Genomic DNA, 18,348 nt, shown 5'->3' with positions numbered 1-18,348 from the left:
GACGCGATCGCTCCATTCGCCCCTGATGATCATAGGTGCAAATCAGACTAAGGCGTAGGCGCAGACTAATCCAGTATACCTTTTGTAAATCGATAACGATTTACATTACGATCAAACGATTGTCTTTTCTGTTGTTCTGTACTACTCCAATATATACGACTATTCGATTCACGTTTTTCGCCTATGTTCTTTTCTTATAGTATCACAAGTTTTTATTTTCCTTATAAGTTACTAAAATTATTAGTGGCACGTAAATTACACATAGGTAAAATATTTGTAGGCGCAAATATTTCAGCATTTTCTATGGCTACCTAAACTATAAAATAAAGATTTTACTTTATTCATCGAATAGCTAATCTAGCAGATAATTTTGCATTGAAAAACACTTATTATTTTATTCGGAGGCTTATTTTTAGAATAAATATATTAGTAATCTCGTGAATAAATAAACAATTGAAAAAACAGGACATAGAAATCAATGTTTTCATTAGGCATAAAAAAATTAAATTAAACTAAATGATTATGATAAAGCCTGAATTTCTAGTTTCTGGTATTTATAATCTCTCAATTTTCTAATGATTTGAAACTAATTTACATGGTTTCCAGAACAAAATTAAATAATTTGAAATTAATATAACAATAATTTCTTAAACAAAATAGTTCAGTTTTAATTTTCGATTACATATAACAGTATTCATAATTAATAGACAAATATAAAATTATACTGATTAAATTATCACAGGTATTTTAAAATTTATATTGCACAAGACATTTATGAGTACACTTTTGGCAATTATTTATATCACTGCATACCCTTTATTCTGAATATGTCGTTTAAGGAATTCAATTAAATTTAATATGTAATTTCTTATTTGTGGACTAACCAGCAATCTATGTGTTTGATCTTGATTATCTGATAAGGTTTTTGATTCCATGTTTAAAAAACTTTGTGATTTACGTACATAATCAGCTACTCGATCATATGTAGTATCGTTCTATTGATTAAACATATTTATTGGTTAAAAATTATTGATTTGGTATAATATTCTCAATACTTTAATTACCTGAGCTGACATACGAATAGTTATTGTAATTAAAGAAGGATCATGATGTTGTTGACTGGGAGTAACAATTTGAGTTATTGGTAAGCGTAGAACATTTGGTAACATTAAATTTGGATCTTTGATTAAATATAAAAATCTATCAGTTAATACCAATGTTAATTCTGACAATTTTTGTTCTAATTCAAAATTATCCATAGTTGCATCACAAGTTAATAGAACTCGTTCAATTGAACTTAAATGTTTGTGTAATATTAACCAAGAATATCTGAGTTCAGATGCACCAAATCTAATTTCATTACAATTAAGACTGGAACGTAACTGTATAAAAAAAAAAAAAAAAAAAAACAGACATGTATTAAACAGTTTTTAGTAAATTTTGAGTAAGTCCCTTTATATTTTAAAACTAATTTTCACACATTATTATTTACTTGTGGACTTTTAATCCATCCAACACCAGCTAAAAATCCTTCCCCAGTCATGGCTACCAGTTCAGCAGCTCCACTGATAGGTTTTGTAATTGCTTCAACAAAACCTATAGCTACAGTGTTAACAAATCCTCTTCTTCTTTCTGGACCATCTTGAATGGCATACTGAATTGGATGATTGACTAATCCACCAACTGCTCCTAATAGACTAATTCCGAATTCACTAAGACCTTGTATGATTCCTTGAGAAAAATTTTGTGGTCGTAAACGTCTAATTTCTTCAATTTGCTCTAAATCTTCTGCTTCAAGAGTTAAACGGTTGAATGTTCTAGACCAACTAGATGCAAATTTTGTCACCGATGATAATGCTCCTGTTGTAACATGTTTAACTAACGATGCAGATCCACTCAAAACACCAACAAAAAATTCTTTTGGTCCTTCAGTCATTCCTTGAGCAGATAAAGTTACAAAATCATATAAACCAGTTCCGACAGACCTGGCTAATCCACCAGGAGAACCCCAAAATTCTAAAGAACCCAATGCCCATCCTGTACCATATATTGCATTTAAAAAGTAATGTAATGATAAACTTCGACCGAGTTGATAAGATGAAGTAATTAAATTTTTTTTTGTAAATTCTGTAAAATCTAAAGGAGAACGGTCGAGGGCCACATAAAACGTTGTTGATGTATGCAAACTTATCATAACTTTAAATGATTTTATAGTAAATATTCTAAATACTAAAGGATTACGAAATTCTTGGGAATGTGCCATCACTAAATAATGAAGTGGAATGAATTCATCTAGAGTTAGATTATTTTCTTTTGATGTGGTTATTGTTGATTTAAAGTTTTTTAATATTTCTAGCATATAATAACAATAACGATCTTCAATAAATATTTCAAAAGTAAATAATGTTATTTCTAGATCCAAGATAACTAAAAAAAATTAAATTAAAAAAAATGTATTAGTCTTTTATAATTTAGTAATAAAATGCATTAAAATTATAATTTATAAATACCTGGTGTTAAGTGATAGGTTATATCTAATGTGAACTTTAAAATAATAGCTGAATCTAGCTGTCTCAGATCATGTATTACATTTGACAATGGTTTTAAGAAACTAGTATCAAAATAAACTTCTTCAATATTTTTTTTTTGTTTTACTAGTATTACAGGAAAATCATAATGCCCATCAATAAATGCATTATTATCAATTTGAATATTATTTATTGAAATAATTATGCTCATTTCTTCTTTTGAAGCATCCTAAAATATGTAAATAACATTACTTATATATAATTCTATGAAATTATGTAAGTATATAGATTTTAGTATGTATAATATTAATTTTTTTAGACACATAGATGAACTACAATTTATAGTTCATTAATTTAAAAATTATTTTACTTGATTTCCATCTAAGGTTGCTGCTATGTTATCTAATGTCATTGAAATTACAGCCTTTGAACTGAATCCAATGTCATCAACAAATAATGTGAATATAAACGTATGAATATGACATTTTATTGAAGGCCATAGTTCTAAAATTGTTATCAAAATTAATAAAATGAAATTTAATTTTAATAATGTAATAAAGTAAACAATTACTGTATTTTGATTTAGAGACTAAGTTTTGGGAAGAACTTGTAGGATTTCGAAATGTTTCATGTCTTACATTATTCAGAATTTTGTTATTAGTTGATAAATTATCTAGAACAATATTAATATAGTCAATATATTTTATTTTATATTAAACAAATATACCTTCAAATTTATCACTTTTAGCTAATCTCAACCGAACTTCATTAGCTGAAAATTCAAATTGTGCAGCTGGTTTAAAGACTACATCTAATGTAAATGCTCTCTTTGTAATTAAAACTTTTATATCATTTATTTGACCAGGTACTGGTAATAATCTGCTTTCACAAACACTTAATTCTATACTTGCAAACCAACCTAATAATAAAATGTTCATGATCATTCAAAACATAATGAAATTATTGTTATAAGAACTTAAAAAAATAAAAACCTTTAAAAGGTTTTTTATCAAGTCCAATTAATACTCTAGGAATCTGTATACATGAAACTGAGTGTGGAAAAGATAAATATGCTTTTTTCCCAGAAGTTATTCTGTAGGTCCAATTCCAATCAATTGAAAATGGCTTTGGCTCTTTAGATTTAGATTTTTTTGCTAAAGTAAGATTCAATGATACTGGACAATGATTGTAAAGAATAAATTGTGGATATGGTTGATTATATACAGTAAAAAAATATTGATTATTTAACTCTTGCAGTGTAACACAAATCAATGGATTTATAACACAACTTGAAAACAGAACAGGCAAAGGGCGTTCTTCATTTATTAGTTCAGTTAATTTAATTGGACAACTAATATTACCATCAGATATAAGTATTATATACTGAACTAATTCTTCGTTTGATGTGTTCTGTCTACCAATTAATGTCCATAAAGCCAGAGGTTTACCCCTAAAAAAAAAAAAAAAAACTATATGTAATGACAAGTACTTAACAAATAAAATATTATAAAATTATAAAATAATAAGTAATAGATCAGAAAATTAATTATTTTATATAAAACACTGATATTAAAATTGTACCAAAAATAAAATATTAAAATATCTCAACATAAAAATTAGTTACAATATGCATTAAAATCAAATTGAACCTCAAATCAACGATTAATAACTGATGATCGGGTCTTATAACTTATAGCTCTAAAAATTGTAGTTATAAGTGCTGTAATACCCTTATAAAAATACTCATATAAGTGCTTAAATATGCACTAAAAATACAAAAATATATGTCATGTAAAAAAATTATTTCAAACTCTTATTATTAAAATACCGATCACATCGCTATTTGATATAAATAAATATATAATTTAAACCAAAAAAAGAAGAATAAATTATTAACATGAATTAATTATAAATGTGAATAATTAATACTAATATAATTATTTGTTATTATTAAGAAAAAATGTTTTAAATGCTACAAGTTATGAGCCATGCTGTTGATACATCTTGAATATTTTTCTTATTAAAATATAATTATGTATGTTAAATAACTATACTTACAGTTCATTAATATTTTTAGGCAAATCAACCGAGTTCTCATCAATGTCTTTTGGAATATCTAATACACCTGAAGATGGATTAGCACAAACAGCTAATACTTTTAGATTTATTGAACTATGATTTGAAGCAATATATGAACTTTGAATATGAATAATTCTCATGTTATTATGATCCAAAGAACAAATGTTTAAATAACCAATCTATATGAATTATTTTAAGTATGATTTATAAATTTGCAGAAAAATACATAAACAATTAAAAACTTACATAATGTTTACAGTTAATAACAACAGATGTATGACCATTTAATGGAATCAAACCGTTGACTTGTGGCATGTGGAATGACTGACTACTACAAAGTTGAAGTGGTTGTGAACGATAAGTCGTACAACCAATATTCAGATCGATATAAAATGTATACTATAAACAAAATCAAATAATATAATAATCATAATAATATACTAAAAATGTAACTGTTATAAATATATAAATATAAATTATATGTCTAAGTGTATTTACTTATATAATATAAAAAAAATTAGCCTAATTAAATGCATTATTAAGGGTTTAGTTTTATTTTTTTTACATTCAAACCTAATAAAAGAGGGGCCCTTTTAGTTTTTTCTATCAGGTTCAAATTTTTAGGCCTAAATCACTGACAGTAGTATAAAATATAAAAAAAAAATTAGAAAGATATCTTAAGATATAAATATTATATATGTAAATCATATTTCGGTCTAAAAAAATAATTATTTAACTTACTTTGATAACTGGAGGTGCTACAACGCAAAACTGGTCTAAATTACAAAGTATGTCAGTTGAGTTGCATAATGTTATTAATTGACCAGATGTATTAACTATCAATGCCCAGGGTTGAACAATAATAACGCGACTTAACCCATTACTAGGATCGAGATGTCCATAATGTTGAACCTATATTATATTTCAATACAATTATAGATAAATACAGTATAAAATACATAGCATATGTGTATTGTAAGTATATATAATACATCCATAGTGATATATTTTTAAATTTGTCTTTAAAACCATTCAAAAATGTTTTAAAGTACCTAACGTTTTTCCCGAATAATATTTTACAAGAAAATCCGAAGTGTTTTTTCCCAATGGCTATAGTTTCCGATAAAAAAAATTTTATTTAAAAACGTAGTTATGAGGATGTTTTTCTATATATTATATTTTATACATATATAACTATAATACAGCTATTGTTATTTATTCTAACCCATCAGTTACTTTTTTCCATGCGATAAATATAGTATTTATGAAAAAATACGGGTATCTTACCCTTATCTTACTTTACCATCGTTACAACGAAATATACTCATACGTATAATTTTTAATATACTATTACTATTTTTCTAACGGTGAAAAGGCTTCTGACCTATTATTTTCTTCACATCGTTTTTGCAAGGTCGTGAAATCAATCCTAAAAAACCGTTTCAAGTAATCACTTACGCCGACGATTTGACAATTTTCTCAGTTCACAAAAACATTGATTTCACTATTGAACACCTAAATTCCGCTCTTGTTTATCTTTCTACTCCTTTAAATACCAGTTCTTCACGGCAGCTTTCCAAAAAATCAAAAGCCATCATCTCACTAGGTGGCGGCTTCCTTTGTATTTACCAGCCGTGCAAGGCACTCACAATATCATATTCGTTTCCACTGTTACCTACTCAAGTCTCATCATATATTCTAAACTTCCCTGAGGTCCACATCTTCTATATCTTTTTTCTTTCACTTCAAAATAGCCTAACTTATTCCCGTACAGCTTTCAAAACCATTCGCGGTAAACTTAATTCCTACTATGACACGTGTTTACGTTCGATTCTTGGTGTTCTCCGCACCGCTCCCTCCCCAACTTTAGAAGTCGAGTTTTACGTTACTCCCTTGGACGTTCGGGTTCTCTGGTTAGACGGTAAATTCATTATTAATAAATCATCTTCCCCTTTTCTCCGTGATTATTCCTGCATTGTATTTATCAATTTTCGGCATTTGGCGTTACTGTGCCAAATCTACCTCTTTATAGGCTATATTACGGATTCTCTTTATTCGTTTTTTCCTTTCATACACGTTTTATTTAGCCGTTTACCTCTTTACGATACACCTTTCGAGGTTTTATTGTGTTAGTTGTACCTTAATTTATCTGTCCAACGTTTCTGAGTTTTCCTATTTCAACTATTCGATCATTTTCTCCATCCACTATAAATGATTTATTTAATGCCTTTATCACTCATTATCACAATTATTGCTTATTTTTCACCGACAGATCGGTTTCGGAATTTTTTTTACCTTTTCAAATCACTCAAACATATCCTAAATTATAAGCTAAAAAAATTAACATACATTTCACTTATACAATCTATTATTTCTTATGGTGTTTTATTTTGGGGAGGAGCACGTACCATACATAACACATCTTTACAACCTTGGAGTAATGCTGAATTCACTAGTAAAATTCATTTTTAATAGGCCTCACTTGTTTCAAACATCTAAATTATATAGTGAATTAAATATACTAAGTTTAAAATCATTGTACTTTAAAAATATTTGTTTATTAATGTATAATTTTAAAAATGACTTGGTATAGCAACTTTAAATTTTTAATTTTAACTTAAATCTAAGACAAATGTCATTGTTCCAAAAATTGGAACAGTTTTTAAATAGTGATGCCTCAATAAGAGTTTATTCAATTTTGTTGTGATCATGATTTAAATTTACATAACTTCAAACAATTTTCAATGTATACAAATGATATTAATACTTTATTTTAGTAATTTTATTTGCTCATTTAATATTCAATTAAGTAGACTTGTTAAATTCTTATTGTTAAAATTTGTTTCTAACTATATATTATTATCTAAGGAACTTTCTTCTCTAGCACAGCTATTAGCTTTTGAGGAGATCCATCAATAATCAAATTAAACTTATGCTAATATTAAAAATGTATAGTCTTTTGATAGAAATAAACTTATTATTATTATCTTTTGTTTAATTGCCCTGATCTCCTTCATAGCCAGCGTCTTCTTTCTACTATATGTTTTACCAACAATGCTCCTTTTACTTTTCCATATGTCTTCCAATCTCCAAATCCATATTTGATCAAAACCATCATCAATTTTTTCCTCTCAGAGGGCTTTTTATTATAATTACATTTTTCTCTTACATAAATATAAATGTTTTTATTTTTATTTTTCTTCCATTTTTATATCTATTAATTGTTGAAACAAATTTATTATTTTTACATTTTTTATTGAACATTTTTTAATAAAGTTTTTTAATATAAGTTAAAAAAAAAAAAAATTACTATATTCGATAAATGAACATTTAACTGATTTGTATTTTACACCGATATCATTACGTGCTTGTGATATTATTATTATTATCATCGCTTGTATAATGTTTTATTTGACTCATTAAGTTAATAATACAAGAAAAAGTAAGTTAAGTTAAAAGGTAAACTAATATTTTATATATTATTTATAAATTAAATTTTTTCGTTAACTTACAAATGAATGGATAAAAAAAATTAACTTAATTAAAAATAAAATTATTTCTGCAAAATAAATATATTATTTTGTAATAAAAATAGGCTATCTACAAAATTAATGATACATTTTTTAAAGATAGATTTTCAAAAGAGAATTAATGCTGATTTTAATATGTACCAGGAGCTACAGTTGAAGGGTTCTGTCCAAAAATCAGACGGTTTAATTTTTTAAAAATATTCAGGATATTTTTTTGTTTTTACAAAACATGATAGATCAAAAAAATTACATAAAAAATAATTTAATATCTATAAAATAAGCGCTTCTACTGTACTCTTATATTTAGTGGCCCATTCCAAGATAATTATTTACCAAAGTGACCAAAGTTTTATACACTATAAAAAACTTAAAAATTAAAAAATATTAGAAAGTTATGGGTTATCTTGATTTATGCTCATAATTTTACAGGTAATTAACATGTTTATTTTTATTGAAATTAAATTGTATAGGTTGTTTCTTAGCAAAAACAAAACCGAACAGCTCCAAATATGTTATATTTCATGAATTAATGATGGATTTTGTCTTGCTTGTTTTTACATAGATTTATAAACATTATTTTTCTGTACTAGAATTTAAAAAAAGAACAGTTTTCAAAATATGGAGTTGTATGGTTTTTGCACAGAGCTCTTCAATTTCTGAAGGCAATGCCGCGTAACATTGTTTTATAAATATTATATTCATAATTTTATTTTTTATATGAATAATTTATCGATTTTAAAATATCCATTTAATTATAACACTAAAGAATTTGTTATATTATTATTAATTATATTAATTGATTTTTAATTTTTTATATGTATTATGTGAAAAAGGTGTTCGGATTTAAGGATTTTTGGGTAAAATACCATTAGTGAAAAATATTGGTAACCGTGTTTTAATTAAAATATTAACTAAATAACATTAAAAATATAAATATTTGATGTAACCTTCAGTAGATATATCACTGGTTTGGATATTATATAATGTATATACACATAAATTTAATATAAATAATTATTATGAATTTTACTTTAACGGTAGTTTGAGTATCTGGTAAATCACTTTGTTTCCATTTTATACATGAAAATTGTTTACCAATAAATGGCCATTTGAGATCAGAATCCATAATTGAATATTTTCCATTAAAAATATCTTCAATGGTAAAATAACTATCATTTATTAATTCAGGCAAATCAATATTCATATGATATGTTACAGATACTGGTGGAGTAGAAGCTAAAGAATCCTCACTAAAAATTATTTTAATTACTTCCTAAACTTATAAAAATATTAATATAATTAGCTAAAATAAATTTGATTTTTACTTTGATTTTATAGTTAAATTATAAACATCTTTCATCGTGCCAGGCAAATCAAGATGTTGTATTTCATCTAATGTGATGGCAGATTTGGCTCTTATAATTGTGTTTTGTTCTAATTTACTATCAACTAAATTAAAATTTAATAAAGTATCATAGGGTAAATATGAGCGAACAACATACATTGGCATTAACAAAATCTAAAAAAAAAAAAACAATTATTAGGTAAATGTAATAAGCATAAATATATTTATACATACCAACATACGAGGAATTTTATTGATATTTTCAATGATCAAGCGACACCAAATACTACGGTATTTTTTCATATTATCTTTCATTGGAACTGTTAACAAGTTTAAATAAATAAATAAATATATTAATTTTTACATTACTATCAGGATGTTTGATAAATAAAAATGAGGGGATAAAATAATTTAAAAAAATTAATTTTTAATATATTGAAGTTATTCAATTATTTATACATATAATTCTGTCCAAATGTACTTTAATTTTATAATTAACTTAGGTCAATGTTATTGACCAATGGATAGAATATTTTTTAATAGATTTTACATAAAAAAAGGAGAAACTCCTAGGTCAGGACTCCACTATCAAGTAAGGTATAAGGATGGGTGAATCATATTGCTGTCTGGCCTTTAAATTTGAAATCATTGTACTATTGCATTATTCAATTCAACAATTTTGAATTAAAGAGGTTGAGTGGATCAAAGTAGTAAATTGTATACGTTATTTTTATTTTTGGTTAGTTTTTTGCAATTATTAAGAAAATTGTTAGGAAGTTTTTAAAATGACTCCCTTCATAGTACTAACTAGACAATATTTCCAGAGATATTTTTAACATAAATCATCCATAACTGTGATGATATGCAATCATAATGAAAATTGTATACACAGATATAAAAATAAAATTTCATATTCTAAAGCTTATACAATTTTTTTATTGTAGTTTATTAAGAAAATTTTGTGTTACATTTTAAGTTATAGTATGGAAATTGAAAGCTTTATGAATCATGATTTTTTTTTACAATTATAATGATGTAGTTTATTGTTGTTTGGACAAAATTGAATATTCTAACCTAATAAATATTTTTTTGAAATTAAATCACCTTTTTTGTTCATTAACCAGTAATAGATATGCATGAAAACTTTGTATTACATTTTTAATAATTTTTGGTAACAAATTAATTTTATTGAAATTTTATATATATATATGTTATGGGCAAAGTATACAATTTGGACATTTTATAAAATGTACAGGCATTTTATGCATTGTCCGGACAGTATATAAAATGCCCTTCGTATATTGGGCATTATAGATAACAGATGATATGATTTAATGAAATATGATAAATCAATGAATAATGACATGTATTTATATTATTGATTAATTCATCTCAGTAGATATAATTTATTGCACCACCAATTCTTTCTTGGCTGTGCTTCTTTTTCTTTTACATAATTCGCAACTATTTAAGTATAGCATAATTATATCTCTGGTAATATTTTTATATTTTGTATTTACCTCGTGTTCCATCCTGTTTCGTCCACCATGTCCAATCGATAAATGTACATAATATTTAATTTTGTTGTTTTCAAATACTGGTACAATTAACTTATTAACACGTCATAGTTTTTTAAAAGTTTATAATCATTCGGTTCCTTTTTCTTTGAATAGTTTTTTAATTGATTTTTATGTAAAATTAATTGATTAAATTTTAACTTGGTAAAAAATGAAGTATTTGAACCTTTTTTTTTTAAAAAAATATTGTTTAAATCTTCATTAAACTTTTCCATATTCGAATAAGTAGTTAGGTACGCACTGAATAAATTAACCTGCACTATACAAACGATTCACGGTTACTAAATAGTTCATTTTTGAGAATAGGTAAAAGGCCGACTGCACGATAATCACTACAACTTCATATAATATAACTTATAAATCAGTAAATATAGTAATAATATATTATGTCACGTACACGTGTATAATATGTGGACAAGCGGACATCCCCATTGTAAAAATACGATAAGAACAAACAAATTAGTTACAGATAATAATTTTTAGATAATAATTTGACTTTATTTTAACTATGTTTTACGATTTATCATATTTCATTAAATCATATCATCCGTTATCTATATTGCCCAATATACGAAAGGCATTTTATATACTGTCCGGACAATGTATAAAATGCCCAAATTGTATACTTTGCCCGTAACATATATATATATATATAAAAGGTGATATTTTTAAATATTTATAAATGGCTTGAAAAAACCAGTCTTTAGAAAATTATGATATCTAGCTTACAATGATGTAATAAGCATTCAGTAAAAATTCCTAGTATCTAATATTACTTTTTTTAAAGTTACAACAAATTAATTTTTTGAGAAATCTAAAAAACTACCAAAATTACTAATAAGATAACATTCCCAATCAATAAAATTTCATGTTGAAGATGATTGAAGCAATTTTTTTGATCAAAATTATAAAGAAAATATAAAAAAAAAAACACATCATAATATATTTCTTATTTTCATTCAGAATCTAAAATAAGCTAGATTAGCCAATTAAACTATACTTGTGTTTAAAAGTATATTAAATCACAAGACTTACTTTTAACAAGCCAAGAATTTTGATTTCCATTAACTGTTTGAACTGCATGCAGTGGGATTGGTCCAGACCAAGGGCCTTCAAGATTAGGGGTATAAAACCGTAATTTTAGTGTAACTTTTAGTTCATTATGTAACATTATGGATGGAGAAAAGTTTTCTGGAGCAATAGATAAAGTTTGTAAGACCAAATTTTGATGACTATCTTTTTGTTCTTCAATTTGTTTAATTTTAGTAAATTGAGCATCCAATAAATAATTTGTTTTATTTAAAATACTCAGTTGGCTGGATACAGTGACCTAATAAAATATAAAAATATACAAAAAAAAAAATTATTTTTACATACATTCAGACCTACTTTTATGATAGAAGGCGTCATATTTGTTATAGATAATATTAATATATGAGGTTTTCCTTTATGATTTTTTACAATAAATGACATTAAAGTTTCAGGATGTAAACTTATTCCATTACTCCAAGATAAACTAAATATAAAGAGAAAAAAAACACATAAATTAAACATAGTTGCATTTAACTAAATATAAGAAAAAATTACTTGTCAATATTTCCAACACTAATTCGTATGCGAGGATGTTCAGTAGGCACTCGCCATGTATATTGATAGGATTGCAAACTATCAAGAGTGATAATTTCATTAGTGGTTTCTTGACCAAATCTACAATAACAAATTGAAATGTACTTAAAGGTAATTTAAAGAAAAAACCAGAAAATTATGTATCTTAAAAATAACGTCTAAGGTCAAAAATGTAGAAGCTTTCAGTCAGTGGTATATATAGAGGGAGACATATGGGACATAGTCCATAGTGAAATTTCAAGTGAAAATATTTTAGATCTTTCATGCATTATTTTTAATATATATACATCATAAATAATTATGATTTAATTAAAGCTTAAAAATAAAAAAAATTATTTAATGTCTAATTACTAGTTCATACTATTATAACAAATAGCTAATAAAGTGGTAATGAATTAACTCCAACCAGAGGTAATACACAATATTTAGAACTATGTATTCATAAAAAAATTAGCTTACAGTGAAAACAATTTCTATTAACACCACTGCTTTCAGTAATAATTATTTACTAATAAATGAAGTTAATGCATTTGCATATTTTTACTTCAATAATAAAAGTTGTGGAGTAGGATGAAAAATTGTTTTATGATCTTCATACAGCAATGTGAACATTTGTTCATAATTAATTATTAATAATATGACAGTTAATATTGTAAAATGTATGTATTTATATATTTCTAATAATTTATACTTTACAAGGCTATTTAGATGGTTAAAATTGATTTATAAATCATTAATTTACCTACATTTTATATTTCAACTCATTTAATATATTTAGTAAATTAATTTAACTATGGAAAATTAATTGTAGATACTTGAAAGAAAAAAATTAAATTAATTTAAAAACTCACATTATTTTGAAATTGGTATCATTACAAATAATATATGGCATAGTTATAAAATATGAATGATTATTCCATAGATGTACTGCTGCAGTCAAAGAGTTAATCATACTTGGACCAAATTGACATGTAATAGCTCCAGTTTGAATGTTGTATTGAATATCAGGTACTATTAAAATAAAATTGAGATATTAAGATTAATCTACGGTTATTGTACTATTATATAGGAAATATTTACTTGGTTTTGTTACATGATGACTTGTAAATAAAAAAAACAATTTTAAAATTGGAATTTGTGTTAATGTACCATAGTTTAAGAGTTCAATTTTTACATGTGATTGAGCTGAAATATTCATTTCTCCTAAAAAAAAAAAAATTTTATTTAATATACAAGAATTTAATAAACAAGAATAATATATTTAATAACTACACAAACTTAAAATCATGAGCTAATTTTTGTGTTCGAATATTAAATCAAAGATATTACATTTCTATATAATTTTATTTTTTCCACATTTCCACACACACACACACACACACATACACACACACATTGATAATTTGAAAGAATTAGAAAATAATTATTAAATACCTTCTTGAAGTTTGAAGCCAATGTTTATTTGATCCAAAATAAAAAAAACTAGTGTATGTTTTGGTGGAACATCAGAAATACAATCATATCTTGGCACATATGATTTCTTTTGAATATCATATGAAATATTTACCTGTTTGAAATATTATAAGAAAATATTTTCACTAATTTAATCTAGAAATTATTACTTTAATTGAAGATGCTGATAATGAAAACTGTAACTGTGGTACTAAGTTTGGTGAGAAATATGAGTCGACTCTAAGGCATCCAACTAAACTTCTATTAACATAAAATGTTAGTTACAACAATGTATAATATAATTAATAAACTGTATAAATTACTTAATCTGAAACTGGGAGTGAACTGTACATGAGTTATTTATAATTATTTGCCATGTGTTTGAAACTGCTTGCCAAGATTCGAGTCTCAATAACATAGGTTCATATTTAGGAAATATGAAACTAGTATGTTCTCTAAAGCAATTCTGTATCTCATCATACCATTGCAAATGAAGTTCAATGTCCATATCCATCTTAAAATTTTTTATAATTTATAGTTTTAATTAATACATGAAAAACAATAATTTAATTTTACATACATCTATGGGAACTGGTTGTATTTCAATCTTTGTCAATTTTCGAGGTTGAGGATAACGCCATGTTATTTTAGGTGGATCGTTGGAAAAATATTCTGAAAAAAAAATTTGATAAGGCAAAGGTAAATCAGAACTATTTGTTTCCAAAAATTGAAAAGCTCCGGCTCTTAGATCATCTTGATAAAATTGTTCGTCAGATTCAGAATCTAAAAAAAAAAAAAATTCAAATAAAGAAATGCAAAAACTTATTTCAAGTAGTGCTATTATTTTAGTTCATCCAACATTTTTCTTTAAAAACTGACACAACCAAGAATAGAAAGGTGTAAACAAAACAAATGAATGAAAACTTAAAAAAAGGTATATATTTATTATATAAAAATACTTTATAATATAATAAAAAGCTATTTTAATAAAGATTATTTAGTATTAACTTTGAAAATATTTTATTATATTTATATAAGTTATAAACTTATAACTAATTGTTTAAGATACCAATTATTAAATATATTTAAAAAAAAATATATAAGAAAAAACCTACTTTGACTTAAATTTGTTGTTGCATTTTTATTGTACTCCAATAAATATTTATATTCATTCCATATCAGTTTTAATGTATTATAATTAACTGGAGATATATGAAATGAGATATAATCTGTAAGTATTTTAATTTGTTTTGTTGGTCTCAAAATTGCTGGAACCCATGGATCTGATGACAAGACAATTTCTAAAGTCATTGTACATGGGTGTAATATCAATTCATTTGCACTGGAATTTGAATAATTATGTCCAATAGATATTGTTACACTGTTCATTGTTATTTCACCATTCATACGTTCTGATGGTTTTTTCCATAAACAATGTATTTTAGAAAGTACACTTTCAATACTAAATATAATATTATCTGAAATAATTGAATACATACATTTTTATTAATAATAATAAAAAAAAATTTCAAGATTTTTTATTATACCATTATTTTCTGTGGATAGTTTAATAAATATTTGTTGAGTTGATATATTCATAACTATTGGTTTTGAGTACCAAAAATGTTCATTTACCAATAATACTGGTATTTCAATTATTTTTGTGTTCATTTCCTTATTAGTTTCACTCAAATTATCATCAACTGAATCAATAATTGTATCATCGTAATTATGCAAACCAAATTTATCGGTTTCATATTGAGATACAATAGAGTCAATTTGAAAAGTCTGATTCAAAATTTCATTAGGCCTACAAATATAAAATTATTATTAAGATCAATAAATGTATAATTTATACATATTAAATAATTTAGATACATCTACTGATTGTAAACAACTAGCTAATAAATATTAAATATATTAGTTCCTGATTACTTTTATGATTATAATGAAGAATATTATCATGAAAATAAAAAACTCTGTCTTAATTCAAATTCTAAAATATAATTATCTTAAATCTTGAAATATTTTCAAGACTATTAAAATTAGTTCAGAAAAACATCTTACATAAAATAGTCATGCCAAACAGTTTAAATAAAAATATTAAAAATGTCCATTATAAATAGTTAAGCATTTATGGGAATAAATCAGAACTTATATTATTCTTTTTTTTATCATATAATTTATTTAAGTTAATTTCAAAAGTACGTATGATGTTTAAGTTAAAACTATACCTAAATGTAAAACATGAAAAAATGAAACAAAAAAAATTGTTAGAGACCTAAATAGCATAAATGCAAAATAATCATTTACATATTACAATATAAATATAAAATCTTTTCAACTCATCAATAAATCTATTAGTTTGATTATAAATAATAATAACAAGTAAATTATTAAAAATAATTAAATATATTTTTCAAAATAATTATTAACTTACTTTGGATCAGTGTAAAGATTATATTTTTTATCATTTTTTGTTGCTTCATAAGGCAGAGGACATGTATGAAAACTTTGTTTAATAAAATCTAATAAATTACAACAGTGATCCATTTTATATTTATTTAATAACAATGAAATTGCTCTTCCTAATATAAGTTCAACCTAAAAAGAAATAAAATATATAAACATACTACATAGTAGTGTTTCTCATCCTTTTTTCATTCATATATCCTTTTACCTCTCGTCATTGCTTTACATAACTTTAACTATCAATTTTTCCATTTTTACATGGTATTAATAAGAAATTAAATATTAGTTTTGATAAAAAATAAAATAAACAATTATGAAGTATTTAATTATTTGAATCGATAAGTGTGTATATATGTACATAAAAAATGAATATACATTTTAAAATTTAATTTCAATATGATTTTTGGGGTTGTTTGGTTACATTTAATTTAGGTTATTTTTAATTTTAATATTTAGTATTTCAGTATTTCTAATTTTTAGTAGGTAAAAATTGTATTTTATAATAATTTTACTTTTTTTTTTAATTATTTTATTTATTTATTTTTCTCCTTTTTATTTTTTTTCTTATAATTTAATGTGCAAATAATATAATAGTGCACACCAAAGCGCTATCAATGGATAACGACTTCAACTCATGTCCTCAGTACCATTTATGCACACCCCATCCATCTTCTTATTGTAACTATATGTGACAAATTGTTAATTTTCAAAATAAAAACACAAAAAACTTTTTTTATTACTATTTTGTTCTATTTAAAAAAAATTTTAACGGGCCACATTGAATACCTTTGCCACAGCAATACAGTAAGAAAAATAAGTAAAAGAACACTTTTACATACTTTATATTGACCAATTGTAATCGGACGGGAAATTTTCAATGTAAAAAATGCTAGAGGAATTTCATCCATTGAGTTAGACTTAGTTTCAAACAGAGATACAGAATAAATTTTGGAATCGGGTACTTCAATATCATACATTTTATTTTTTGGAGCCAATGACATTGTTAGATCAAAGAATATTACCTAAAACACAGAATAATTTATTGATCAATACTAAATTAAGTAAAAATAAAAAAATAAAAATATTTTGAACTCATACTTGACAAGAATCAGAATTATTAGAAAGAGAAAAAAATACATGCGGTTGATGAATAACAATAAAGATTAAAGGTTCAGAAATTTTTATTTCGTTTTTCACAATGTAATTGAAAAAATTTAAATTGATTTGATTTCCTGTGATGATTATATCAATTGGAATTTTATTTATGGTATTAGAGTCTCTAAAAAATAAAATGAAATAATTATTTTTATTTGATGAAGTGTAATACAATTTTAATAATGTTATAGCATTGTTATAATGTCAAAAAATTATATTGTACACTTACTTTTTAGTAAAAATTGATGCATTTGACTGAGAATTAATTTTATTGTCAGCCGTTGTTATCAAACTGTTGTCGTGATCAAAATATTTATTATTATATTCTGTAGACTGAATACAACTATCATGAGTCAATGATTCATTTATGCATTTTGGTTGTGTTTTTTCACTTGGTACATATTGAGTGTAATTAGTTTTTAAATGACTTAATATATATTCATTACATTGAGAAACTAATATATTCAATAAATATAGCTGTTCTACAGATAAAGTGATTGTTATTTCATTTAATGTATTCACCTAATAAATAAATAACAAAAAATAAATAATGGGTAACATGAACATTTAAATTTTAATCACTT

General features: G+C 24.5%; 1 protein-coding gene across 1 annotated transcript in view; it reads right to left on the bottom strand.

Moving 5' to 3' along the window:
- Nucleotides 1-691: 691 nt before the first annotated feature.
- LOC112689216 (vacuolar protein sorting-associated protein 13B-like) overlaps nucleotides 692-18,348 on the bottom strand; it is a 36,513-nt gene continuing 18,856 nt past the window's right edge. Inside the window, exons 25-53 of the mRNA XM_025562802.1 lie at nucleotides 17,994-18,286; nucleotides 17,708-17,888; nucleotides 17,449-17,631; nucleotides 16,578-16,741; nucleotides 15,685-15,947; nucleotides 15,253-15,615; nucleotides 14,718-14,920; nucleotides 14,461-14,651; nucleotides 14,308-14,398; nucleotides 14,120-14,252; nucleotides 13,766-13,888; nucleotides 13,537-13,696; nucleotides 12,647-12,766; nucleotides 12,449-12,575; nucleotides 12,095-12,389; nucleotides 9,717-9,802; nucleotides 9,463-9,656; nucleotides 9,168-9,387; nucleotides 5,349-5,519; nucleotides 4,854-5,006; nucleotides 4,587-4,786; nucleotides 3,521-3,978; nucleotides 3,256-3,447; nucleotides 3,100-3,201; nucleotides 2,899-3,032; nucleotides 2,511-2,757; nucleotides 1,493-2,427; nucleotides 1,065-1,382; nucleotides 692-995 (exon numbers count right to left, since the gene is read on the bottom strand). Coding sequence (XP_025418587.1) covers nucleotides 798-995; nucleotides 1,065-1,382; nucleotides 1,493-2,427; nucleotides 2,511-2,757; nucleotides 2,899-3,032; nucleotides 3,100-3,201; nucleotides 3,256-3,447; nucleotides 3,521-3,978; nucleotides 4,587-4,786; nucleotides 4,854-5,006; nucleotides 5,349-5,519; nucleotides 9,168-9,387; nucleotides 9,463-9,656; nucleotides 9,717-9,802; nucleotides 12,095-12,389; nucleotides 12,449-12,575; nucleotides 12,647-12,766; nucleotides 13,537-13,696; nucleotides 13,766-13,888; nucleotides 14,120-14,252; nucleotides 14,308-14,398; nucleotides 14,461-14,651; nucleotides 14,718-14,920; nucleotides 15,253-15,615; nucleotides 15,685-15,947; nucleotides 16,578-16,741; nucleotides 17,449-17,631; nucleotides 17,708-17,888; nucleotides 17,994-18,286 — 6,498 coding nt within the window. The 3' untranslated portion in view covers nucleotides 692-797. The remainder of the gene's footprint in view (nucleotides 996-1,064; nucleotides 1,383-1,492; nucleotides 2,428-2,510; nucleotides 2,758-2,898; nucleotides 3,033-3,099; nucleotides 3,202-3,255; nucleotides 3,448-3,520; nucleotides 3,979-4,586; nucleotides 4,787-4,853; nucleotides 5,007-5,348; nucleotides 5,520-9,167; nucleotides 9,388-9,462; nucleotides 9,657-9,716; nucleotides 9,803-12,094; nucleotides 12,390-12,448; nucleotides 12,576-12,646; nucleotides 12,767-13,536; nucleotides 13,697-13,765; nucleotides 13,889-14,119; nucleotides 14,253-14,307; nucleotides 14,399-14,460; nucleotides 14,652-14,717; nucleotides 14,921-15,252; nucleotides 15,616-15,684; nucleotides 15,948-16,577; nucleotides 16,742-17,448; nucleotides 17,632-17,707; nucleotides 17,889-17,993; nucleotides 18,287-18,348) is intronic.

Source organism: Sipha flava, unplaced genomic scaffold, assembly GCF_003268045.1.
Source record: "Sipha flava isolate LNK unplaced genomic scaffold, YSA_version1 42_pilon_pilon, whole genome shotgun sequence".
NCBI classification, from domain to species: Eukaryota; Metazoa; Arthropoda; class Insecta; order Hemiptera; family Aphididae; genus Sipha; species Sipha flava.
Note: the sequence above shows the minus strand (reverse complement) of the source record. Positions and strands in the feature narration are given on the sequence as shown.